Source organism: Nyctereutes procyonoides, unplaced genomic scaffold, assembly GCF_905146905.1.
Source record: "Nyctereutes procyonoides isolate TBG_1078 unplaced genomic scaffold, NYPRO_anot_genome, whole genome shotgun sequence".
NCBI lineage: Eukaryota > Metazoa > Chordata > Mammalia > Carnivora > Canidae > Nyctereutes > Nyctereutes procyonoides.
In genome coordinates, this window is record NW_026575043.1 from 47,255,720 (window position 1) to 47,282,278 (window position 26,559).

General features: G+C 47.8%; 3 protein-coding genes across 4 annotated transcripts in view; 2 read left to right on the forward strand and 1 right to left on the reverse strand.

Moving 5' to 3' along the window:
• Positions 1–3,221: 3,221 nt before the first annotated feature.
• OASL (2'-5'-oligoadenylate synthetase like) lies at positions 3,222–15,548 on the forward strand. The gene is made up of 6 exons (XM_055322821.1): positions 3,222–3,419; positions 5,587–5,869; positions 7,146–7,321; positions 10,290–10,531; positions 12,876–13,023; positions 14,578–15,548. Exons 1-6 carry the CDS (start codon positions 3,222–3,224, stop codon positions 15,076–15,078), a joined length of 1,548 nt encoding a protein of 515 aa, XP_055178796.1. The 3' UTR covers positions 15,079–15,548.
• A 1,478-nt stretch (positions 15,549–17,026) lies between these two features.
• Positions 17,027–26,397, forward strand: CUNH12orf43 (chromosome unknown C12orf43 homolog). Of its 2 annotated transcripts, none has more exons than XM_055323031.1 (6): positions 17,027–17,187; positions 22,695–22,737; positions 22,936–23,034; positions 24,097–24,170; positions 24,818–24,908; positions 25,397–26,397. In XM_055323031.1, the coding sequence occupies exons 1-6, from the start codon at positions 17,034–17,036 to the stop codon at positions 25,749–25,751; spliced, it is 816 nt and encodes a 271-aa protein (XP_055179006.1). In that variant the 5' UTR covers positions 17,027–17,033; the 3' UTR covers positions 25,752–26,397. The 2 variants fall into 2 exon arrangements, with proteins under 2 accessions (XP_055179006.1, XP_055179007.1); XM_055323032.1 differs by having other exon boundaries at positions 25,400–26,397.
• Positions 17,381–26,559, reverse strand: part of HNF1A (HNF1 homeobox A) — a 29,981-nt gene continuing 20,802 nt past the window's right edge. Inside the window, exon 10 of the mRNA XM_055323029.1 lies at positions 17,381–18,198. Within this exon, the coding sequence (XP_055179004.1) occupies positions 18,053–18,198 (146 nt within the window). The 3' untranslated portion in view covers positions 17,381–18,052. The remainder of the gene's footprint in view (positions 18,199–26,559) is intronic.

Below are 26,559 nucleotides of genomic sequence, written 5' to 3' on the forward strand. Positions count from 1 at the left end.
GCTTAGAGGTTTCTACACTGCGCCCTTCCCAGTCTTTCCTGTCTCAGGTAAGGACAATTCCATCTTTCCAGCTGTCAAGGTCAAAGCCTCTGTGTTGTCCTTGAATCCAGTCTTTGTCTCACATCACCTTCTATCCATTAGCAGGACCTGTTTATATTCAAGGTAGACACAGGGAAATGGTGTGAAATCTAGGATTCACGTTTAAATTACACCGGAGAGGAGATGTGGATGCGAATTGAAAGATTGTCTGCAGTTCTGTTGCAGGATTGCAGGGATCTTGTCTCACAGAGTCGAAGAATGGACCTCGCGGGCACAGAAGGGGGAGGTGCAGTGAAAGTTTATTAGGGTGAGAACAGCAAGAAAAGAAAAAGCTCTCTAGATTGAGAGGGGTCCCGAATGGGTTGCCACTGAAGGTTTTTAAGGCCAGTCTTTTATTGCAAACTTGGCTAGGAAGCTTATGCCCTCTTGAGATTCTTGTTACCCTCTTGGTCTGAGCAAGGACCATGACAAAACCCTTGATGACTTCCTTCTTTAAGGTCTGGTCATTTTCTGTGATTACAATGTAGCCTCCAAAGAAAAACAGTCCCTAACATCCGGGGCCAGGTGGTCTGATCTATTCCCTTATCTCTTGTTCACTCTGTCTTAGAGATTTTGCCTGCCAGGAATAGTTTCAGAGCCTAGTCAGGGGCCCCCTATCTCTCCCTGCCTATACCTTAACCCTTTCCTTACTCTCCTTACTCGGTTGGATAGTTGTTGAAGCTGTGTGATGGTACACAGAGGTTCCTTTTGTTACTCCACTTTTGTTTATGTTTGAAATTTTCCGTAATAAAAAAGTTAAATCATACTACTTCTCCCTACCCTCACCACCACCGTCCTGATCCAAGCTGCCAGATCTCCTGGTAGGACTTTTTTTTTTTTTTTTAAGATTTTATTTAATTATTTGAGAGAGAGCATGAGCAGGAAGGGGTGGGGGCAGAGGGAGATGCAGACTCCCCGCTGAGCCGGGAGTCCAATGTGGGGCTCCTTCCCAAGACTCCGAGAACATGACCTGAGCCGAAGGCAGATGCCTAACGGACTGAGCACCCAGATGCCCTCCTGTTGGGACTATTGCAGTAGCTTCCTAACTGAGCTCCTGCTTCCCCTCTCACCTCCACCACCACTCTCTGCTTTTAATCTAACCTCTCCCCACCGCCATCCTCCCAACCGGCCCACAGCCAGTATGATCTCATTAAAATGAAAGTCAGACCATGTCACTCCTCTGCTTGAAACTCTCCAAGGATCCCCATTTCATTCAGAGTGAAAGTCAGTCTTAATCATCTTCAAGATCCTACACTATTTGCTCCCCAGCCCTTTATCACTTAAACCTTATCTCCTTGCAGTCTCTCCCTTTGATCATTCCATTCCAGTCATGCTGTTTTTCCTCAAACCTATGAGGCACACTGACACCACAGGACCTTTGCACTTACTGCTCCTTCTGCAGTGAATTATCCTCTTCCCTTGGGCATACACATGACTCACTTCGCCTCCTTCATGTCTTTGCTCAAATATCTCTTTTTCAGGCCTTTCCAATCACCTTATTTGAGACTGAACATCTAATCAACCATACACACACACACACACACACACACACATACACACACGCACAGGCACACATATATACATCTTAACCTCTTGCCTTGCTTTATTTCTTCTGCTTAGCACCTTATTTACTATAGTTTGACTTATTTATCCTGTTTATGGTTTGTCTCCACCATCAGAATGTAAGTCCTCTGCAGGCAGGGATTTTTGTCTATTCACTGCTCTACCCCCAGCACATAGTAGCTACCCAATAAATACTCATTGAATGAATGGATGAATGATGGCACTCCGATATACAACCCCTGCCCACCTGTCCAGGCACATCTCCCACCTCCTGCCTCCTCTCCTTCCGTGCCAATGAATATTTGACAACTGAATCCCTGACACTCATCAGGGTCATTTAGACTGCTACTTTGCCTGCAGGATGCCCTCCTCTTCCTTCCTGGCCAGATCCCCAGTCTTTTAAGGCTCACACTGGACCCTCTCTCCTACCACTCTTGGAGCCCCTTGGGACAGGAATGACATCTTTTTCTTAAGATTTATTTATTTATTCATGAGAGACGCACAGAGAGGCTGAGACATAGGCAGAGGGAGGAGCAGGCTCCTTGTGGGGAGCCCAATGTGGGACCTGATCCCGGATCCCGGGATCACGCCCTGAGCCGAAGGCAGACGCTCAACTGCTGAGCCACACAGATGTCCCAGGAACGACGTATTGTCTATTTAACACATTGGGACCTAGCAGGTGCTCAAAAGGTATCTAGTGAACAAATAATAATATTTGCATTTACTGAATGCTTTCCATGCTCAGCGCTCTCATTCATGATCTGGACAACAACCTATGGGGTAGGGTGTCATTAGTAAACCCATTTTCATGGATAAATTACGGGAGGGTCAGAGAAGTTAAGAGTGTGGCAAAGGGCAGACTGGAGGGGATCCCTGAATGGCTCGGCGGTTTTGCACCTACCTTTGGCCCAGGGTGTGATCCTGGGGTCCCGGGACCGAGTCCCATGTCGGGCTCCCTGCATGGAGCCTGCTTCTCCCTCTGCCTCTCTCTCTTTCTCTTTCTCTCTCTCTCTCTCTCATGAATAAATAAATAAAATCTTTTAAAAAGTGGGGGCAGACTGGAATTGAAAGTCTGTTCTGCTGGACTCTCGGGGGTTCCTGCTGCTCAACCCAAAACTGTGAGCAAGTCCCTTTCCTTTCTGAGCCTGCTCAGGTTCCTATAACACAGTGGAGATGACTGGATTGTTGGATACCAACCCACCCTGGCCTCCTGGGAGAGTTGCCTCCTCGAGGGCCAAACCCAAGCCAATTTCAGTTTCTAAACATCATAAATGGAAACTGAAAGCTGAGAATAGAAACTAATAGCAAAAGAGATGAAGCTGGAAGCCAAGCTTGTTAAGGTGGCCCCAGAACTCCCAGCTGGACAGTCCCTCAGTGCCCCTGCTGCAGCAGAGGGATTCCAAGGAGAAGACCCCAGGTCAGCCCAGTCACCCCTGGTTGCCTCTCCACTCTGGTCCCTTTTCCCCACGGGGTGCTGGGAGTAGGCTGAGAGGGAGCTCCCTTGAAGAAGTGGGCGTATACAGGGAACTGGGTAGGTGTGTGGCTATATATCTGTGCAGACGGGGTACTCTGGCTCAGAGATGGCACAGGCCATGGAGCTGTATGACACCCCTGCCTCCAAGCTGGACTCCTTTGTGGCTCAGTGGCTGCAGCCCCACCGGGGCTGGAAAGAAGAGATCCTGGAGGCTGTGAAGACTGTGCAACAATTCCTGAGGGAAGAGCACTTTGAGGGGGATTATGGGCCGGACCAGGAGGTGCGGGTGCTAAAAGTGGTCAAGGTGAGACCGGTCCCCTCCACCGACAAACCAGGGTGGAGCAAAATGCAGCATGAATGTCCTCATCCCAGAGGGTGCCGGGGGCCTCCTGTCTGATTATCCTTAGCTCAAGCTTCTCCCATGTCAGGGCAACCCATGGAGCAGCCTGCCCCCTACCCTACCGTACTGCCTTGAGCAGAACAAGTCTGGTAAGGAAACTAATGGGAATAGTTCAGTTCTCTAGGATGCACTAGCCTAACCCCTTACCATATGCTAACTCTAATTAATGCATACCTTACAGGGTATGCACTATTCTTTTCCCATTTTCCAGATGAGCAAAATGGAAGTTCAGAGCCTTAAGATTCATAATGACCAATAGCAATATAAGGTCTCTGACTGGGTGAAAAGATCATCCATAAAATACGCTTTGGGGATAAGTAGGGAAATTTTAATATGGCCTGGATATTAGATAATATAAGGCAGTCATTGTTGATTTTGTTAGGTGTAATCCTTTTGTGGTTATAGGGGGTGGGGAATGCTCTCTTTGATTGGATACAAATGCTGAAGGATTCAGAGACAAAGTTCCTCGGTATCTGTAATTGCTCTAAAGTGGTTTTGATGAAGCAAATGTGGCAAGGAGTTTAAACTTGTTGAATTTAGCTGGCTGGGTATTGAGTGCTCATTGGATTCCCTTCCTATTTTTTCCTATGTTTGAAGTTTTTGATTAGAAAAAGTTTTCTTGGGTGCATGAGTGGCTCAGCGGTTGAGTGTCTGTCTTTGGCTCAGGGTGTGATTTCAGTCAGGGGATTGAGTGCTGCATCGGGCTCCCTGCATGGAGCCTGCTTCTCCCTCTGCCTGTGTCTCTGCCTCTCTCTCTGTGTCTCTCGTGAACAAAAAATAAAATCTTAAAAAGAAAAAAAAGAAAGGAGGGAAGGAAGAAGAAGTTTTCTTTATTTTTTATTTTTTTAAGAAGTTTTCTTTAAAAGAAGTTCAGAGAGGTAAGGTGACTTGCCGAAGTTCACACAGCTAGCTGCAATTTGAACCAGGATCTGATTCCACAGCCAGGGCTCTAGGTTGCTAACAGTGATTTTTTCCCCCCATGCCCTTCCTTCAGCTGCTTCCTGTCCTACCTGCAGTCAATTTTCTGTAGTCAAAGTTAGAAAGTCCCTGGAGAATCAGACAGTCTCAGCCAAGCCTTTGTTTAAACATTAAAGAAACTCTAGCACAGAGAAGGTGAGAGATGTCTCAAGTTCACACAGTGAACTAGTAGCAAAAGCAAGACTAGAATTAGGGTGTCTGACTCCCAGCCCAGTGCTCAGTTCTCAGCCACCTCAGGAAGAGCTTTAGAAATCTCAGGCCTCCAGCCCTTCCTTCCACCCACCCCAGCACCTAGAACCTGAGGCCATATGATTTAGACGGAGCAGGGTTTGACTCTTGGCTTCTTTCCTTTCCAGCTATATGATCTTAGACTCCTCTTGTCTCTCAATCCCTCTGTCTCCTCCTCCTCATCATCATCTCCTCCTTGCCCAGCAAAAGCCTCATCAATGTAGGCTAAAAGATGGACCAGAGATATGTATATATGGCTGACTTCGTGTATGCCAGGCACGGGTCAAGTCCCCGACACACTTTATCTTACTGAATCCTCCCAAGAACCAAATGACTTGTATTCCATGGTTACTCTCATTTCGCGGACAAGGAATTAGGCTTTGTAGATCACACAACTGAGAAACAAGGGCAGGAGTCAGGCAGGGCCAAAGCCAGGCTGCTCCATGGCTCTTATCTACCAGGCAATCCTGCTCCCCACTTTTCAATGTCATGAAATTACTCAGATGCCCAGAATGCTCAGAATACTCTGTGGAGTGGGCATCAGCTTTAGCGGTCCCGGAGAAGGCATCACTCTGCAGGTGAGACCACCCCATCTCAGAAGCACTACAATGTCATAAATAAGAAGCTGGGCCTCTGGAGTCAGGCTGCCTGGGTTCAAACCCAGGCTCTGCTGTGTACTATGTGACCCTGGGTGAGAGATTTATTCCCTTGAAAACTCAGTTTTCTCACCTGTAAAGAGAGGATGTTAGTACCACCCACCCATCCTTCTGGGTTGTGGGGAACATCAAATGGATATTTCAGGTGAAGAACCTCAGGGATGGCCTGGCAGAGGCAGTGGCAGGTGACAGGGCTCTGTGTTCTGCAGGTAGGCTCCTTTGGGAATGGCACAGTTCTCAGGAACACTTTGGAGGTGGAACTGGTGGTGTTCCTGAGCTGTTTCCACAGCTTCCAGCAAGAGGCCAAGCACCACCAAGCCATCCTGAGTCTGATAGAAGAAAAGCTATGGTGTTGCCGTGATCTGCTGGCGCTTGGGCTTGAGGACGTGGAGATCATCCAGGGAGTCCCCGACGCTCTTGTCTTCACCATCCAGACCAGGGGGACCGCAGAGATCATCACTGTCACCATCGTGCCTGCCTACAGGGCCTTGGGTAAGAGGAGGGGAAGCCCATCGGACTCACATGCTCACCATCCCACAGAGACCTGAACTCCCTCGCTTCTTGTTCATGCCCACATGCAGACCTTGCATTCATCTGCTCAACCCACATCCTGAGCTGGGGGCTTAGCAACTACAGGACATGAGACTGGCCCAACTTGGGCCATTGTGTCACTCAACTTGGGAAATATTTATCAAAGAATCACGTGGATAAATATATGATTACAAGAGGAGATGAGACCAGCAGAGGGGAATGTTTTAGAAGCAGAACCTGGTGTGCTTCTGTGGCATTTATCACAGATGCCAGGGCCTGTCATTGTTTGGGCTTTTCCAGAAGCAAACCCCAAGACAAGGGTGTAAGGATAAGCAGTCCCAGGAAATGCTGATAGGGAAGTAGGGGAGAGGGACAAGGAGGGGAGGAGGCATCACAAGGTTACCACCATGAGCCCCTGAGCTTTGTGCCCCTGGAGAACTCTAGGTAGCAGCACAGAGGACCCCTCAACTGAATCCCAAGTGGGATCTTAGATTGGGTTGTTTATTCCTATCACCCTTGGCTGAGGGCTGCTTCCTGGGATCATTAGCTCCCCAGCACTTCTGGTTTGTCCTCAGGCAAAGAGTCCTCAATGTTTGAAGTAAACAGTATCAACTAAGACTCCGGACCACCAGGTTTCATCTTGCAGTGGCTGCCACCATTTGCTTTGTAGAGAAGATGTCAGCAATGGGATCCCACCTAGGCAAGACAGAGAGTGCCAGGATGCATTAGTGATGCGTACCGCCAAAGCACACCCTCCAGCCAACGTGCTTGAGCAGTCCAGCTTTCTTATCTGGGATGGTTCTCTGCTTCTGGTATCAGGAGGTTAGAATAAATCACTGAGAAAGAAATCCCAAACAGCCATTAAGGGAAACTGGGGTGTTGGGGACCTCGAGGGAATACAACAGTCCTTGAGTGCCCCGAGGAATTGAAAATCGACTTCTGGTTCTCCAGAAGGACAATCAAGGGACACCTAGGTGGCTCAGTCAGTTAAGCATCTGCCTTCAGCTCAGGTTGTGATCCCGGGGTCCTGGGATAAAGCCCCATACCAGGCTCCCTGCTTGGGATGGGGGGGGAGCCTACTTCTTCCTCTCCCTCTGCTGCTCCCCCAGTTTAATTCTCTTAGGCTGAGGTATCAGATTTCCCCGGAGAGACACCCCCAGTGATTTAGTAGACTCCCCACCACAGACCACTTATCAATCTGGGGCTTCCTAAATCCCTGCTCTGCCTCCCACCCCAGGGCCTTCTGCTTCCAACTCTCAGCCACATCCTGAGGTCTATGAGAGTCTGATTGAGGCCCACGGTTTCCCTGGAAATTTCTCCCCATCCTTCAGCGAGCTGCAGAGAAACTTCGTGAAACATCGGCCAACCAAGCTGAAGAGCCTCCTACGGCTAGTAAAACACTGGTATCTGCAGGTGAGGGGGCTGCCAGGATGGAGCCCCTCACGGGTGCTGGAAGAAGGCCTGATTTGCCATTCCAGGGAACTGCATCAAAGGGGGGCATGGGAGTGGGGGGATGGGAGTGGGGGGTGGGGGGAAATGCTAACCTTTTATACTGTAGAGTGAAATAGTGGAGAAGGTAGAGGAGGAAGAGGAAGGGGAACAGAGGCAAAAGGAGAAAAGTAAGGAACATACAATATTTCCCAGGACACAAGTGTTTCTAACACCCCAGTTGCGGTCTACACTGGCTAGTGTCGACTTCACTGAGTTCTCCAGACGTTAGTTAATCTCAGCTGGTTAAGGACTAACAAGAGGGAAGTTTCAGTTATTGCACCTCTACCAGTTTCCCCTACAGATCACCGTGTTCCTATCATGATCATTACCAAGTGAACATATCCCTAACAGCTACTTTTTAGATTTCATGTGGGATGGCTCGCATGGTACCAAGTATATGTCAAAATAGCTAAATGAGAGGTGCCTGGGTGGCTCAGTGGGTTAAGCCTCTGCTTTCAGCTCAGGCTGGGGTCCTGCGTCAAGCTCCCTGCTCAGTGGGGAGCCTGCTTCTCCCTCTGCCTCTGCTGTGCCCCTAACTTGTGCTCTCTGGTTTTCACTCTCTCTCTCTCTGTCAAGTAAATAAATAAAATCTTTAAAAAAATCCAAATGAACAAAGTCATCTAAGCTTATGAAAAGCAGACACAGAAACAAACCAAAAAATTAGAAAGTGGGGGAGAAAAGATACTTTCTTATTAAAAAAAAAAAAATCAGGGAGACCTGAGTGGCTCAGTCAGTGAAGTGTCCAACTCTTGGTATCAGCTCAGGTCATGATCTTGGGGTCCTGGGGTTGAGCTGTGGGATGGAGCCCAGCAGTCAGTCAGCAGGGAGTCTGCTTAAGGATTTTCTCACACACTCTCCCTCTGCTCCTCCACCCACCCTTACTGTCTCATTCTCTCTCTCTCTCAAATAAATAAATATTTAAAAAACAAAATCAGAAAATTTTCAAGGTTAGTAGGTTTACAGTCACTCTGTTTACAGTCGGAAAACAGCCATTTTCTTATATGACTATTACATCAACCAACATTGTGATATATCCTCAGACATCAGTATTGCCAAAGCCAAGAGTAAAACGGGTTTTGTTGCTAAATGAATTACTTACAGGAAATGATGCAAGGTTTTTTGGCTTCAGAGAACTAGAACTCCATAGAATGATTCATTTGCTTGCTTTGTCTGTTTGAGAGGGCAAAGTGTTTTCTCTTCCTACATATGATATACACAGTTGTGGTTTTGGTTTTTTTTTTTTTTTTTTTTGTAATTTCCACGGGACATCATACATCAGCTTTGCTTTTAGAATCTTCCCTTCTGTTTTTGTTCAAGCCTCCTCCTTAAAAAAAGACTTTGATCACATATGGTTTCTCTCTCTTTTTTTTAAAGATTTATCTGAAAGAGGGTGTGCATGCGAGCAAGGGGTGGAGGGGCAGAGGAGAGGGAGAAGCAGACTCTCCACTGAGCATGGAGCCTGCTGTGGGGCTCAATCTCATGACCCTAAGATCACTACCTGAGCTAAAATCGAGAGAGTCGACCACTTAACCAACTAAGCTACACAGGCTCCTCTATAAAGACTCTTTAGACAAGAAGTTACTGGTATCAATTAAGATGCTTTCTTTTGTAAGAGAAAAACCAATTCAAACTGATCTAAATAATAAGGACAATTTTCAGCTCCTTTGTGAAAACCCATACCAGTGGGAAGGGGGCTTCAGGCACTGTTTGTTGGGGTCTTCAGACCTGTCTCTCTATACTACCTCTCAGGCTGTCTTTCTGTGTCACCTTGGACTTCAGGCTGGTTTAACCTCATGATGGCAAAATGACCACAGCTATTCCTGCCCTCATGTCCACACACAGTAGATTTTTCTTCAAACAAAAGAACTGGGCTTCAATCAAATTGAGGCCAGCTTACATCACAAGCTTCTCCTGAACCAATCACTTAGCAAGGAGAATAGGTTTATGCTGAGGACCCCGTTGGGTCAGGATTCACCCTGGATTTGAGTGTGGTGGTAATTGCAACCAAACAGTGCAGCTACCATACAATGGAGAAGAAAGAAATGCTTTCTAGAGCATTCTTTGCTCCCCACAGAATCTCAGCATTGCCAACTTCTATGGAAACCTCCAACCTCCCTTTTTTTCTATCAGCAAAGAAGACTTTTCTTTAAAGGAAAACTTTCAGAAGCCCAGTATAGTAAAATAGAAATGGAGCTGCTTAAGCTGGGATCTAGTGGCAGAGGCCCAACCCACTCACTCTTTGGGACACCTCCTAAGTCCATTCCAGGAGTTATGTCAAGCATACTTTGTGGGGCACCTGGCTGGCTCAGTCAGTGTAGCATGAAACTCTTTATCTCATGGTTGTGGGTTCAAGCCCCATGTTGGACATAGACATTGCTTAAATATAAAATCTTAAAAAAAAAAGGAGAAAAGAAAGAAAGAAAGAAAAAGAAAGAAGAAAGAAAGAAAGAAAGAAAGAAAGAAAGAAAGAAAGAAAGAAAGAAAGAAAGAAAGAAGAGGAGTGCCTGGATGACTCAGTAGGTTAAGCATCTGCCTTAGGCTCAGGTCATGATCCCAGAGTCCCAGGATCAGGCCCCACATCTGGCTCCCTGCTCAGTGGGGAGCCTGCTTCTCCCTCTCCCTGCCCTCCACATCTGCTCTCTCTATCTCTCTCTCTCAAATAAATAAATAAAATCTTTTTTAAAAATGTAGTCTGAAACCCACTGGACCAACTGTGCCCCTTAATTTTAAAATGGGGAAACCATTTAGAACCAGAGGGGGAAGTGACTGGCTGATATTACACAGCTGGTAGGTGGCAGAGCTGAGACAAAAAGTTGGATTTTACAGTTTCTGGTCCATCCAGAGCCAACCTGACACAGTATCTTGGGGCCCCTCCTGTCTCTTTCAACAGTATGTGAAAGCCAAGTGCCCCAGGGCTGCGCTGCCCCCTGACTATGCCCTGGAGCTGCTGACTATCTACGCCTGGGAGATGGGCACTCAAGAGGATGAGAGTTTCAGGCTGGATGAAGGCTTTACCACTGTGATGGAACTGTTCCAAGAGTATGAGTTCCTCTGCATCTACTGGACCAAGTATTACACATTCCAGAACCCAGTCATTGAGGGTTTTGTCAGGAAACAGCTCAAAAGAGACAGGTACTGAGCTCCCGCTTGTCTGCCACATCTCTCAGGGAACAGAATGAACTGAGGCAAAGGCGGTATCACATCTCAAAATGGGTGGGCTTTATCAAGCAGTAAGACTGCACTGGGATCCCAAGACCATCTTTGAAAATCACCAGGGGTTGGGGAGCCGTAAGCCATCTCCTTGTTCCTCAAGGAACCCCACCCTACTTAGTTCCCTTGCTTCCAAAAGGCCATTTCAGTGCATTCTAGCAACAACATGGAAAAGTGGAAAGAATCACATAGAGCCCTGTTTCATCCCAGCTCTGCCTTTTTCGCACCTCTGTGAGTCTCAGCTCCTCATCTGTGAAATAGGAGTAAGTGGCACCTACACTGCAGGCTGCTGTAAGGGTCAGAGAAAATAAATATAGTCTACAGGGTCTAGTTTATGGTAGATGCCAGAGACATGTTCACTATTGTAGCGCATGTAGCTCTATGTAGAACTAGCACCCATCCCCAATCTCCAGATCGCCACCATTTCAGTGAAGGCTGGCTCAACCTCCAGCACTCAGCACTTGTGTCCTTTGGCCCGAGGGCTTTCAGCCTTCCCCAGTGACCGGTGGAAGCTGGTGGATAAATACCCCAGCTCCCTCCCATCTCAGATGGAAAGACTCTCTGGATCACATGTGCTACGTTGTTGCCCAGAGTTCCTGCAGTGGGACTAACCTTCAGTTGCCCACAGTGGTAATCACCTCAATACAAACCCTTCCTGTCTCACTCTCCCACTCCCTTACTGGTGCTTCCTGGCATGTCCTTCCCAATACACCACTGCACTCAAATCCATCCCTCGGGATCTGCTCTAGGTCAGCGCAAGCAATATCCCAATAATGTTTACGGTTCCCTTATATGAGTCTTGGACCTCTTTTATATATAGAGAGAGAAGAAAAGAATTCATCTCCTGATGCAAAGAAGGTTTATTATGAGACATCCAAAAATTTAAGGTTAGAAAGCCATCAGGACCTGAAGCAAACCTGTAGACACCGCCTTTCTCTGCCACTCTCTTTCATGCGTCCACATGCCTTCTTTCCTCTCACGGCCTCTGCTTCACTCCCCACACCTGCCCTGCTCTCCTCCTACTTCCATGTGATGAGGGACCTCCACCATCCCTGGTCTGAAACCCAAAGGGAACTAGTCTACTCACTGGGCCCAGGCCCTACATGTTGGGTCTCCTGGTGGGTCACTTTGGGTCAGGGGATCTCACAATATAGGACACCCTGGCACTGCTCCCTATTTTAAGCAGACTGTTTCAAGGATGCAGGGATGTTGGGAATAGCAAGCACAGAGCCTACGTGTCCAGCACACTCCCATAGCGTACTGTCACATTCTGTCATAGATAAAGTCATAGCTCCTTCCCAAGCCAAAAGCTTCTAGAAGGCAAGAACCAGGTCTTATTCATAGGCTTGGCATCCAACACATGTGATCACCCCAAGCAACCTAGGGAGGCTGTTAGACCCACTTCAAGCCAATATGCTTTAAGTACTCTTTCATCATTTATAGAGAAGAGAGATACTTGGTGGCAGCTGAACCTCTTCTCCATGAAAGCAGAGCAGATGGGTAAGAACACCCATTTGCTGGCTGTACGAACTTAGAGAAGTCTATGCCTCGGTTTCCTTATCTGTGAAATGCGGTTGACAGCAGCAGCAATAATAATAGTTTCTCCTGGGGCACTTGAGTGGCTCAGTTGGTTAAGCATTCAACTCTTGATTTCAGCTCAGGTCATGATCTGAGAGCTGGGATCCAGCCCCACCTTAGGCTCCCACTAAGCAAGAGTCTGCTTGTCTCCCTCTCTCTCTGCCCCTTCCCCCACTTGCACTCCTTCTCTCTCTCTCTCTCAAATAAATTAATCTTTAAAAAAAGAAAGAAACTAATAGTCTCTCCCTCTTAGAATTGTTACAAGGATTAAAATAAGTAAATTCACATAGGGCTTGACCCAGTGCCTCAATAAATATCAGGAGTTGGTAGTGGTGGTGTTTCTATTATCCAAAGCAATGCAGCAGCCCTAGCCTCAAACTTATGTATGTAGCCTGCTCAGCAGACCAAAAGCCCTGACCTTATGATGCTCACCTGCCTGAGCTGGCATCTGTTATAGCTACCTTTGGGAATCATAACCATTCCACACCCCCAAAAGGAATTCTTGGAAACATCATCATCCCCATCCTATTCCTCTCCAGCAATGTTCTCAGGCCCTCCTGGACTGATGGGCCTGGGGCTCTGGACACAGCATGTGTTCAGTGATTTGATTCGCTGATTGCTTGAGCAGGCTTCTTTTTGGCTTGCTGGCCCCCAGAAAGAGCCTGGGCACCCTCTCCTTGTGTTGCAGGCCCATCATCCTGGATCCAGCTGACCCCACCCACAATGTGGCAGAAGGGTACAGATGGGACATAGTTGCTCAGAGGGCCCGCCAGTGCCTGAAACAGAACTGTTGCTATGACAACAAGGAGAAACCAGTCCCCAGCTGGAATGTGAAGGTAATGACTCATCTTGGGGCTTTCAGGGGCTCAAAGCTCAGAAGGAGGTAACTGCATAGAATTTACTTATTTACCTTCTGTGTCAATGGAGCTTACAGGGCTTTAGAGCCAGGACAGGTGGCTCTCTGAACTTGGGGACAGTTTTCAACCCTCTGGTTCAAGCCTCAGGTGGCTGCCTTTCAAATTCATGTTCTCCTTCTCTTTCTCTTTCCCATAACCTCCTGGAGAATCAGTCATACTCTCAATCATTGGTACGTGAGCTGAGGCCAGGAAAGTGGATTCATCAGCTGTTTTGTGCCAGTACTTAGGGCTGGTGGGGGGCAACAGCAATGCAGAAATAAAACATGGCCCCTACCCCCAGAGGGCTCACTGGATTTTGGTAGGAAGCAAGCCCATGAAACAAGTTTGCACAAAACTGCTAGAAAGAAAAGAATTGCCGGAAAAGCTACTCAGGGAATAAAAAATGCTAAATAATATTATCGTGTAATGGCAAACCTACCGTACAGGCAAAGATCATAATAATCAATTTTATTCTATTCCTACTGTACTTAATAATTTGCCAAGCGCTTGTCTGGGGACAAGTCTGTAAAATAGAGGGGTTAAGTATTATTATCATCATCATCATCATCATCATCACTATCTTGAACATTATCATCTACATTTTACAGATGAATAAACCGAAGTTCAGAGAGGTTAAGTGAATTAACCAAGATCACACTTATAAGAGCAAGGTCAGGATTTGTACACCCAGGTCTTCGTGGGGCCCACCAGCCAAATGAGGCCCACAAACAGACTGAAAAGTATATGCCTCTGGATTTTTCCTGAATGTAAAAATCATTGTGCAAAGAGTTTTATCTTGAAAAAATCAGAAGAGTTGGGAATTCTGGGCCTATATTCCTTCTTGTAAAGATCAGCTAGGGATCCAGCCCTGCCCAGCACCTTACAGGTACTGTTTTCAGCCATCAGAGACTCCCAGGCTCTGGAGCATGACCTCTGGTGGTGGCGAAGAACAGACTTTAGAGTCTTTTTTTTTTTTTTTTTTTTTTTTTTTATTTATTTATTTATGATAGTCACACAGTGAGAGAGAGAGGCAGAGACACAGGCAGAGGGAGAAGCAGGCTCCATGCACCGGGAGCCTGACGTGGGATTCGATCCCGGGTCTCCAGGATCGCGCCCTGGGCCAAAGGCAAGCGCCAAACCGCTGCGCCACCCAGGGATCCCCAGACTTTAGAGTCTTGACTGACCTTGGTCAAATACCTGCTGCTGTGCTCCTCACTATCTTTGTGATGGTCAGTACATCACTTACCTCTGCTCGACCACAATGTCCTCATCTGTACATTAGGCTAACAGGAACCAACCTCATAGGGCTACTGTGAGAATAAAATACATTCAGAGGAGTGTGACAGGTGCCCAGCACGCGGCCTGAAAGGTAGTTGGCACAACTGAAATGTTTGCTGCTGCTGTTAGAGATACGAGGACAGGTAAGGAGAGCTTTTGCACGTCAGGCAGAGGAGTGTGGAATTAACCCCCTCTCCCTCTTCTCTTCCTTTCCAGAAGGCACGAGACATCCAAGTGACAGTGGAACAATGGGGTTATTCAGATTTGATCCTTAGGGTGAACCCTTATGAGCCCATAAAGAAGATTCAAGAGAAGATGTGGCGAAGCCGGTGCTGCTCAGGCTTGCAGCATCTGTACCTCCAGGAGCTGGGTGCCAAGCAACAGCTCCTCAGCAGCCAGTGCTCCTTGGCCGATTACGGTGTCTTCTCCAATTCTCGCATCTGTCTGGTGGAGACCAACTCCCACGAGATCCAGGTCTTTGTAAAGAATCCTGATGGTGGGAGCGACGCCTACACCACTGACCCCAAAGGCTTCGTCCTGGGCCTGAAACAGCAGATTGAATACAAGCAAGGGCTACCCAGAAAGCAGCAGCAGTTGGAGTTCCAAGGTCAAGTCCTGAAAGATTGGTTGCCTTTGAGGAACTATGGGATCCAGCACCACGACACCCTTATCCTCTCCAAGAAGAAAGCTGAAAGGTTTCCATTTCTGCCCAGATAATACAGGACTCAGCCTGTCAACCACTTCTACCAGCCCTCGCCTGGGGAGGTCTGGTGTCTTCACCAGCTTTGGAAACAGCCTAGCCCTGCCAGTGGGGGAACAAGGAGGGATGTGAGACACTTGGTATATAATAGACAATGGCCAGACCACATATGAGAATAGGATTCTTTTTTTTTTTTTTTTTTTTTTTTTTTTGAGAATAGGATTCTGACCCACACAACCTCCACAGTCCCCAGCCCGGCAAGCCAAACCACCATCTCTGCCGCAATCAACCCCAAATTGTCAGGACTTGGTCAATAATCACCAGCTTCCCTAATTCCACCTCATTTCCAGCTTAGAGCCAACCAGAAAAAGCCAAATAAGCTCCCTAGCCAATCACACAGGGAGGCCCTGCTTCTAGTTAGCCAGGATCCTGGGATGGAGTCCCCAGTCAGGCTCCGTGCTCTGGTGGTGGTGGGGGGGGGGGGGTTTGCTTCTCCCTCTGCCCCTCTGCACTGCTCATGCTCTCTCTGAAATGAATAAAATCTTTTAAAAAAAATAAAATAAAATGCTTTTTATAACTGGTTTTCAACAGCCTCTGGGCAATTTATCAATACTATTCCCTATCAAATCTATTTTCCACCTCTCTTTGCTTCAGGGGCAGAAAAGTGCCTCTTTTCCATAGGGTGGACAAGCTGGTCCACCCCCTATCTTTTATCCTTTATAATGTCCCAGTGCCCACATTTATAGGTAGTGGGAAAATTCTTCTTTAAAAAAAAGGGAGGGGTGGGCAGCCCCGGTGGTGCAGCTGATTGGTGCTGCCTGAAGCCGGGGCATGATCCTACAGACCCTGGATCAAGTCCCACATGGGGCTCCCTGCATGGAGCCCGCTTCTCCCTCTGCCTGTGTCTCTGCCTCTCTCTCTCTCTGTCTGTCTCTCTGTGTTGCTCATGAATAAATAAGTAAAATCTTAAAAAAATAATAAAAATAAAAAAAGGGAGGGGCGCCTGGATGGCTCAGTGGTTAAGTGTCTGTCTTCAGCTCAGGTTATGATCTCAGGGTCCTAGGATCCACCCTGAGTCCTGAGTCTTGCTCCCTGCTCAGGGGAAAGCCTGCTTCTCCCTCTCCCTCTGCTTGCTGGTGCTCTCTCTCTCAAATAAATCTTCTCAAAAAATATTTTTTAATTAAAAAAAAAAAAGGTATAAGTCACCTTCCTCTCTTTCATAATGGAAAAGCCCAAGGCCAAAGAGGGTTTTTTAAGATTTTTTTTTTTTTAAGTAATCTCTACACCCAGCATGGGGCTCAAACTTACAACCCCAAGATCAAGAGTTGCATGCTCTCATTTGGTTAATTTTTGTTAGACACAATAACTTCTACCAAGTTCCCTACGGTGTTTCTCTTGCCTAGATGAATCTGGGGATTAGTGGAACAAACATAACACTGAACTGAAACTACATTGGATCAAAGCCTGGGAACCAATGTTCGTTTTGTCATTAACTCCCTGAATGACAGTAGGCAATTCCTTCTCCTCTGTAGGTTTCATTTTCCTCATCAAGAAAAGCATGGAGGGATCCCTGGGTGGCGCAGCGGTTTGGCGCCTGCCTTTGGCCCAGGGCGCGATCCTGGAGACCCCAGATCGAATCCCACGTCAGGCTCCCAGGGCATGGAGCCTGCTTCTCTCTCTGCCTGTGTCTGCCTCTCTCTCTCTGTGTGTGTGACTATCATAAATTAAAAAAAAAAATTTTTTTTAAAGAAAAGCATGGAAAAAAAAGAGAGAAAAGCATGGAAAAGTTCACTTCTGGACCCTTCTAGATCTCAAGTTGGAGGAAACCCTCAGGGGGTAGTTCGTGGCCGAGGAAGGCCGGAGTCTGAGAACTACAATCCCCACAATACCCTGCGCTTCTCCGCCCTCAGTGCGGCTGTGAAGAAAGTTCGCTAGCAGAAGCGCTCCCCACAATCCTCTGCGGTGGTTCAAGATGGCGGCGCCCAATGGCGCCCTGAGCGATTTGGAAAGCAGCAGCAGCAGCAGCAGCGGCAGCGATGCGGAGGAGTTGGCACGGTGCCGCGAGGCAGCGATGCCGGCCTGGGGCTTGGAGCAGTGCCCGAGAGGGCCAGAGAAGCCAAGAGCCGGTAGGAGGCTGTGTTCAGGGCGTCTGGCCGAAAGGCGTAGGATCTTCCCCTGGGGTCTGAGAGGATGGAGGGTGAGGAGGGCGTGACGCGGGCTCGACTTCTCTCGCTGAGAAAGCTCCAGGGACGGGGTGGGACTCAGGATCAAAGAGCGGGCAGGGGGAACAGGGAGGGTTGTCTCATTGTCCCAGTCAGGGAAACTGAGGCCCCGCATGTCGCTGGACCCTGTTTCCTTCGGCCCACCGTCACCGTCACACTCCGGCAGCCTGCCGCCTCCCTGAGATGACTGCGACACCCCCCTTCCTGGATCCCGGCCTCCAGCACGTTTTCACACCTTGGGGCTGCGAACGAGCGGAGCCCTCCTGCGTCCGACCGGGACGCTCTCGCACCCTAGGAATCCGTCCAAAACCCTTCAGCACGGGGTAGAGTCCACAGGATCTGTGAATTTGGAATCGGAAAAGTATTTCACCTTGACCTTCGCTAACCTGCATTTGAAATTTAGCAGCGCTTCCTGTCCTACACGTGAGCAAAAAACCACAGTACTTCGAGCAATACCTGTTACTTTATCCTAACAAAGTCACAGATTTTCATATCCCATTACCGTCTTTGCATATGTATTAAACTATCATTTATTCACAGTAAAATGTTGGGGGAATATAATTTACACTCATCCCTGTTATAAAATTGCAGTCATTTTTAGGCTTATCAGTAGATCTTGCTTAATGTATTAAAAAATGTATTAATATAGAAGCACATAGAGTCACGTTGCAGGGTTCTTGTCTCACAGAGTCCAAGAACGAAATCTTGCAGACAAAACGGTGAAATGAAGTGAAAGGTTGTTTTTTTGTTTGCTTAAGATTTTATTTATTTATTCATGAAAGACAGAGGCAGAGACACAGGCAGAGGGAGAAGCAGGCTCCATGCAGGGAGCCTGCCGGCGACTCGATCCCAGCACCCCGGGATCACGCCCTGGGTCGAAGGCAGGAGCCAAACCGCTGAGCCATCCGGGGATCCCTGAAGAGAAAGTTTATTAAGGGAAAATGAGAACAGAGAGAAAAGCTCTCTAGAGTGAGAGCGGTTGTGAATGTGTTCCCTCTAAGGGCTTTTATGGTCAGTCTTTTATAGAAAACTGACCAAGGAACTGGGTAAATATCTTGTCTATAACATTTAAACAAGGTAGATTTGTAAACATGAAAATATCTCGTCTATATTTAAAACAAACAAGGTGGATTTGTTTTGTTCTCTGCTCTCTGGTTAATATCTTGTCTATAACATTTCTCCACATCTGGAATTTCTGTGAGCCTGCTTACATAGCCCCCTCCCTACCTGTCTCTTTCTACCTTGCCTTCCCTGTCCTTTACTAAGTAATGTGCCAAATTTATTTATTTATTTTTCACTATTGCTGATAACTGGATTTCTGTATCATTGGTTTTCTTTGTAATCGTATGTGTTGTGTTTTATGCATTTAAAACATTATTCTAAAAAAAATAAAAAATAAAAATAAAACATTATTCTGAGGAAGGAGCTAGGCTTTACCAGATTGCCAGAGCAGGCATAGCAAGGCAAAGAATCCCTGCTTTTGTTTGAAAAGATTTACAAGCCCTTTGGGAATCCATTCCCTGCCTGCCTGCCTCTCCCTTCCTGCTTTGCTGTCTTGCTACTTTGCATTTCCCATAGGTAGACTACAAACCAAATTACATCCTCTCATCTCTGGACACCATAACTCCGCATTTCTCTCTTGAACTTCTATATACAGGTCTGCCTTTCCAGCTCCATCACTCGCTAGCAATGAGAATTTGGGCAAGGTACTCGTACAGTAGGGTAATGGCAGCCTCCCTCCCCTCCCCAAGATTGAGAAAGAACTGAGATGGTACATCTACAATGTTTGGCACTTATTAAAGGCCCAATAAATGGCAATAGTTATGTGATTGGTCTATGTGGACTACTTGCTCTCTCCTGCTTAATTCATGCTTACCCTTTGACACAGCTGAGATACCACCGTTTCAGAAAAGCTGGTTACATGTCTTCACAGTGCTACCATCATACCTCTTGTGATTCCCTTCATAGATAGTGCTTCCTCTTCCCCTATGGTTGCCTCTTATCTTTTTTCTTTTCATCCCTGCATCCCTAGCCGGTAGGAGTCAACCCTGGCCTGACTTACTCCACAGATATTTTAGTGAGAGGATATGTGATGTGACTTTAATGAAGGCTGGGTTCTGGCCTGTCCCTTCACCATGGTATCCCCGGGGCCTAGCACGGTGCTCAGGAAAATAGTTCTTAAATGAATGAACTTGCCAGAAAGGCACTTCTCTGACGAATGAGGGAATGAGACTCCACAACCAGACTTCCAGTCCAGTTGCTTCTGTCTTGACAGAATGGACTTCTCTGTAGCAGTAGAGGGAGGACTTGATATCAAGTGCCAGCGCTGAAGGATAGTCCCAGGCAAGTAAAGTAATTTAAAAGTAAAATAATTTCTTAGAGCCACAATTTCCTCATGTGTAAAATGCCTAAGTCCTGGGATTGTTGGGAGTTTCAAACATGAACAACTTTGACCAACAAATGAAGAGATGAGGGACACCTGGGTGGCTCAGTGGTTTAGCACCTGCCTTCAGCCCAGGGCATAATCCTGGAGTCCCAGGATCGAGTCCCACATTGGGCTCCGAGTGTGGAGCCTGCTTCTCCTTCTGCCTGTGTCTCTCCTGTGTGTGTATGTGTGTCTCTCATGAATAAATAAATAAAATCTTTAACAAGAAAAAAAAAAGATGCACATGTCAGAAGTGGCATCCAAGATATCAGCTTTACAACTCATTGTTTTTGTGAAATTGTAAACCTTCTGCTGATCAAAGTAGATGTAGCTGCTGCTGATAAACCCTACTATTAATTGAGCACTTACTGTGTGCCAGGAAAAAATACTGAACACTTGACATACATGCCTGGGCCATTCTAATGATAATAGCCACTATGAGTTGAGTGTTTACTGTGTGCCTGTTCTTTTTTTTTTTTTCCTTAGATTTTGTTTACTTAGCGGTGGAGGCAGAGAGAGAGAAAAACTCAGGCAGATTCCACACTGAGCACAGAGCCTGACGCAGGCCTCAATCTCATGACCCTGAGATTATGACCTGAGCTGAAATCAGGAGTAACACTTAACCGACTGAGCCACCCAGGTGCCACTGTGTGTCCTGTTCTAAACACTTTGTATTTGTTATTTAACTTTTCCAGCAATTATTAGCCCCATTTTACAGATGAGAAAGTGGATGCTCAGAAAGGTCCAGCTTGTAGTTAGTGGAGCCAGGCATAAATCCAGGTCCGACTCGGAGCTCGTGCTATTAACTACTATACTGCCACTCCCTGCCACAGACAAAGGCCTATTGTGGGCAAAACTCCCACCCTTTGGTCCACGAACATGTGGAAATGTAGATCACTATATTATTAAGATCTTTTTTTTTTTTTTTTTTTTTTTTGAGAAAGAGCATGCTCACGTGGGGTGGGTGGGCAGAGGGAGAGGGAGAATCTTAAGTCAGCTCTGCACCCAGCGCAGAGCCTGATACAGGGCTCCATCTCACAACCCTGAGATTGTGACTTGAGCTGAAATCAAGAGTTTAACAGACTGTGCCACCCAGGTGCCCCTTGGTGACTCTATTATTACTGTAACCCCTCATACAGCTCTGTAATCATCTGTACCTCCAATCACTTACATTGTAGAGCAACATACACTTTGATTACTTCATGCAACATTTCTTCCACACCAAGGCACTATGTCAGGAGCTGGAGGTGTAAAGATAACAAGAGGCAGACCATGTACTCCAGCCCCTTACAATCCAGAAAGGAAACAGGCATGCCAACAAAGTGTCTAAAATATTGCAAAACTTCACTATGTCCTCACACTAACTCTGGGAAGTTAGTGGTCTTATCCCCATTTTGTAGATGACAAAACAACGAAGGCCCGGGGAGATCTGGTGACTTGCCCAGAGTCACAGTGGAAGAACTGGAACTTAACCCTGTCTTCCAGGGTTTGGGGTCTAATACTGTTGCCATTCCATGACATTATGTCACCGCCCTTGCTCTGTAGTCATGACAGAGGAAATACTCCTCCTCCTTGGGATTATGTGCTCAGAAAGAAGGACTGGGTCCATCCCAGATTCCCATATTCCCCAAACCCAGGAGCATCGGGCACCCTGCATTCTGTGTTGTCCTCCAAAGCACACTTGACACAGACCGCAACGTGAACTGCGTGCCCTGGAGTTGTTCAAGACCGTGTGGCCTTGCTTGGGGCCCAGAGTTACCAAGTGATCATTTTGTCCAATTTGCTCCTTAAACACACGAGCATATTTTGTCCCATTACTCGAGTCAAAAACCTGAGAACCATCTCTCCTTCATCTCTCACACATCTCTCCTTCATGTCTCGTCCATCAGCAGAATCCTGTTGACTCCTTCAAAATACATGGATCCAGAGTCCACTACTTCTCATCTCCACCATTACTGTGGCCCCCTCCTGCCCTCGCCCCAGTGTGGTCTTGTGTCTACCCTGCAGCCAGGGTTTTACAGTTGGGTGTCAAATCCCAAGTCCATTTATGTCTCTCCTCTGCAGAGTCCTCCAGTGGCTTCTCCCTCCCTCAAGGCCCAAGTCCTCATGTTGGCTCATCAGGCCTTTCATGATCTGGCCCCCATAAGGCCCCCATTTCTGCTGCTCCCCAACTCACTGGGCCACAGCCACAGCAGTCTCCTTGCTAGTTGTAAACTGCCTCAAGGCCTTTGCAGGTGCTCTTCCCTCTACCTGGAAGACTCTTCCCCAGGGAGCCACTTGGCTCACTCCCTTGCCTCTCTGAAATCTCTGTTCACATGTTACCTATCAGTGAAGTCCTCCCTGCCCACCTTTATAAAATTTTCCTCCACTTATATCCTCCCCCACTTCCCCAAAGCCCCTGCTTTGTTTGCTCCCCCTATATTTATCATGATCTTATTTTATATTCTAATTGTGTGGGTTTTGTCTTCCATATCCACCAACTAGAATGTAAGCACCATGACAGCTGGGATCTATGTCTAAATTGATCAGCAACTGGCACACCGCCGAATAATAATAGAGCTTCAGTATTTGGTTGAGTGAACAACCACCAGGCCAGGCATCCCCAGTGTCTTGGCTTGAAAACCGTAACCTGCGTAAATGAGCCACGTTCACTCTCCACAGCACTTAGCACACAGCCAGGCAAACAGTATGTACACAATAAGTGCCGAAATCAAGTACACTTAGACTTTCTTATTCAGCGTGGAGGTTCAGAGGGGGCTCTGGAGCCAGATGACCTGGATCTTGCCCCAGCTCTGTCACACTGAGTAGCTGCATGACTCTGGCCAAGTTAGTTTACATCTCCGTCCTCAACTTCCTCTTCTGCAGAATGGATAATGACTCCTTTAACAGGGTTGTTGGGATCATTCAGTGTGTTATACATGTAAATCACATCCAACCGTTGCTGTCATTTCCCCTATAAATGCCTCAATTTTTCTTATTTCTACAGATGCTGCAAATAATCAGCAGCCATCCATCCAGCCAAGCCTCAGGTACTGTGCACTTTGGGTTCAAGTTTAATCTGTCCTTTCAACAAATAGCCATCCCCTGCCATTAGCCAGACACGCAATGTTAGAGCCTTGGGATGTCAGGGTCAAGGAGACCCCATGTAGTCCCTGCCTTTATGGGGGTGGGGATGGGGAGCAGCTGCTGAGCTGGCAGGAAGGGAGGTCCTTTCATGTGTGTTGTAGGCGTAAAGTGGATGAACACGAACAGGACGGCAATGAGCTTCAGACCACCCCCGAATTCCGAGCCCACGTAGCCAAGAAGCTAGGAGCCCTGCTGGACAGGTAACCAACAATGTACCTTCTCTCCTCCTGCCTCTATTTAAGATGAACAGGGATGGCTCACACTGGCTGGGAGCTCAGGCTGTAAGGCAGGCACTGTGATAAGCATGTGCTGGATGTCACCTGATGGCATTCATAATCAGCCCGTGATATAGGTCCTGTAGTTGTCCTCATTCTGTAGATGAGGAAACGCTGCCTGGGAAATGGAGCATTTGCTTGAAGCCTCAGGGTGTGAGGAGCAGGGCTGGGACTCAAACCCATGTCACTCTTAGCCACTATATGATCCTGCTGCCGTGAAAGTGAGAGGAACCCAAGAAGCAGGAGCTCGTTCCTACCACAGGAGGGCTAGAAGTGCCAAAATTACTATTTCTTGAGTGTCAATCCCTAATTACCTCACATTTTTAAAAAAAACTTAAAAATTAAGAGAAGAAGCAAACAAAAAAACAGGTCTGCCCTGCTCTAGAAGCTGACCTCCAAACCAGTTCTCCAGATTGGTCTTATTTCCCTTTTCATACTTGCTGCCAGGAAGCTCAAAGCAAAACATGCAGCCCTCTCTCCAGCCATTTCCCTCCCTCCTGGCCCATCTTCTGTTTGCTCTGTTTTAGATTACATTCATTTTATTGTACTGTGGATATCTTTAAAACTTCTTCAACACTGTCTGGAATAAAGTGAGGTTCCAAGAACTGAAGTACTGCAATTTGAGCTGCCAAGGGCTGTTCAGTATGTTATGGCTATTGGTGTTACCATCCTTAATCAGGCCAGTGTGCTTCCTGCTGTAGTATTTCACATCACATGCCCCTGTTCCTGCCACTTTTAAAAAATATTGTTTTAATTTTTTTTTTGTTACCCCAAATCTCATCCTAAAAATCATTTCTTGGGACGCCTGGATGGCTCAGCAGTTGGGCGCCTGCCTGCCTTTGGCTCAGGGCGTGATCCCGGATTCCCGGGTTTGAGTCCCTTGCATGGAGCCTGCTTCTCCCTCTGCCTGTGTCTCTGCCTCTCTCTGTGTGTCTCTCATGAAAAAATAAATAAAAATTTTAAAAAAGAAAAACCTTTCTTCCATAGCTCAATTACCATCTCAGAAGTAGTGAAGGAGCTGAGAAAGGCTGAGGTACAGAAAGTCTCCACAGAGGATGATGGTAAGCAGTCATACTATTAATGCCAGCTGTTGTTTCTTTACCCACCTGCTGTGTGTCTGGGGCAGGCAAACAGTTTGGGTATGCTCTTTGATCCACACAGCCCTCTCTGAGGCAGGTGTGATGATGATCCCCCCGTTTACAAGGGGAGCCGTGGGGGAAGCTGAGGCTCTGAGAAATGAAATCACTTCCCTTCCCCCAGAGAAGCCGAGGTTGGCACCAGACTGGCCTTACTCCACTTCCCTGGAGTACCTTTGTGTGTCGAAGCCAGAGTGGGAGTGTCGTACCACCACCACCCATAGCCGCTCCTACCCTCAGCCACTCCGGCTGAGTCTCTGTCCCCTGCCCAGTTCCCTTGCCACTGTGGAAGCGGCCTGAGGCAGAAGGTTCACCTGCTGGCTTCCGCTTCCTCTTAGGGCTTGCTGACCTGATGGGGCAGCTGGCCTCCCCTCAGTACCCCGTCCCTGGCTCCAGCAGGCACCATGTGTGCCTCTCAACGTACAGGGCACCTTTTTGTAGTCAGCCAACAATGATTCCTGGGTCTTTGCCTCTGGGTGTGGAGCTCCTTGAGGGCAGGGGCAGGGCAGCCCTGGCATCTGGGAGGAGGGGCCAGTCCCTGGCAGGGCTTACTTGGCCCCTTTGGATTTTAGGTTTCCGTCTCTTTTTCACATCCATCCCTGGAGGCTCTGAGAAGAAAGAGGCTCCCCAGCCTGGTCGAAAGCGATTACCTTCCAGCTCCAGGTGAGGTCTCACTCTCTTGTCTCCTGTCCACTCCTTTTTGCCCGTTGTCTGTATTTGTCAGTCCCCTGGAATAGCCGAGCAGAATCTGACAAGATCCAGACCAAGAAGGAGCCCTGTCAGGTAGCTCGAGAAGTAGTGCCCTTGGTTGGAGGGGGAAGAGGTTCTGCTGCATGTTGGCTTTAGATTTTTACTGCTTTTTGAGCACCATCTTATGCCAGACACCTCACTCCTGGGGCATCCCCATGAGACCAGGGCTCTGCTAAGATCCTCATTTTGTAGATGACCCTGAGGGTCAGAGAGGAGACATCACTTAATGAGGTCACACAGCTGGGAAGCAGAGAAGCAAAGGTTGGCGCCCAGACTGGCCTTATTCCCAAGCCAGAGCTCTCTAGCCGCCTCCCCCTGGGTCCTCTTCTGGGTGGCTGATACTGAGGGCAGTGAGAGGCAGCTCTGGGACCCTGTGCCCACTCTATGCCCTCCCCTTGCAGCAGCGAGGACAGTGAGGAGGAGTGGCAGCGATGCCGGGAGGCAGCTGTGTCGGCCTCCGACATCCTCCAGGAATCTGCCATCCACAGTCCCATCAAAGTGGGAGGAGAGGCAAAGAAGAAGAAAAAGAAGTTGAAAAAGAAGGCCAGGAAGGAGGCCAGTGCCGACCTGGTCGCTGCCACCACCACCACGTATGGGACTACAGGTGGGAAGCAGGAACAGCAGTCCCCCAAGCTCAGTGGAGACCAGGCATCACTTGGGACCAAAAAGAAAAGAAGGAAGAAAAAAGCCAAGAAGGCCAATGAGGCTTCCCCATTCTCACCAACAAAGAGTGCAATGGCTGCTCCTGCACACTGACCCCTGCCCATGGGCACAGGGCTCTACTAGCCCGAGGACAAAGGCACTTCCAAGCCCCACCTCCCTCTCCAAGTCCGAGAACTTGGATGGCAAGGCCATACTCTGCCTGTGACTGGGGCTTGCCCAAGAGTTGGGACAAAGAGGGCTGTAGGGTGAGAAGTCTAATCAAGGCCTGCCCATCTGTGCTCCCACTGGGGCTGGGGCAGACCTGTGGTTCCAGAACACTCCATGGCCTTCCAGTTTTTCAAGACTGTTGATGATCAAGTGGTGAAGCTTCCATCTTCCCGGTCCTGTCTGAGGAGAGCATGTGAAGAGAGAGCTTTGCCTTCCCTCCCACCTCTTCAGCCTGGTGGGGGAGACCACCTTAAGAGATGGAGGAAAGGGGTCAGCCCAGAAAGAGTATTGTACTTCTCCCTCCAGGCCACATAGATTTGATGTAACATTGTCTGAAAAAGGAGAGATTCGTCCCCCACTCCAGATTTCCAGAAGTTTTTTCCATTTGTGAATGTACCATGTACAATCATGTCTCTGAGCCAGCCAGATTATTGAAAATAAATTGTCGAGAGACCCCAAACTTAAAGTGATTGGGGTGCTGCCTCCATATCAATGCTGAACCTTGATGAGACATTTTAAGTAAACATTACTTAGGTGGTGTCCTGCTGCCTGCAGCCCAGTGGGTGTTCCCGCACCCCAGCCTCAAGACTGGAAAGTATCGCAGCACTTGTGGATGGGGTTTTACACACCAGGAGTGTTCTGCAGGGAAGAGGAGCAGCTCAGAGTTAAGGGGAAATTCTGGCTTCGTGGCCTT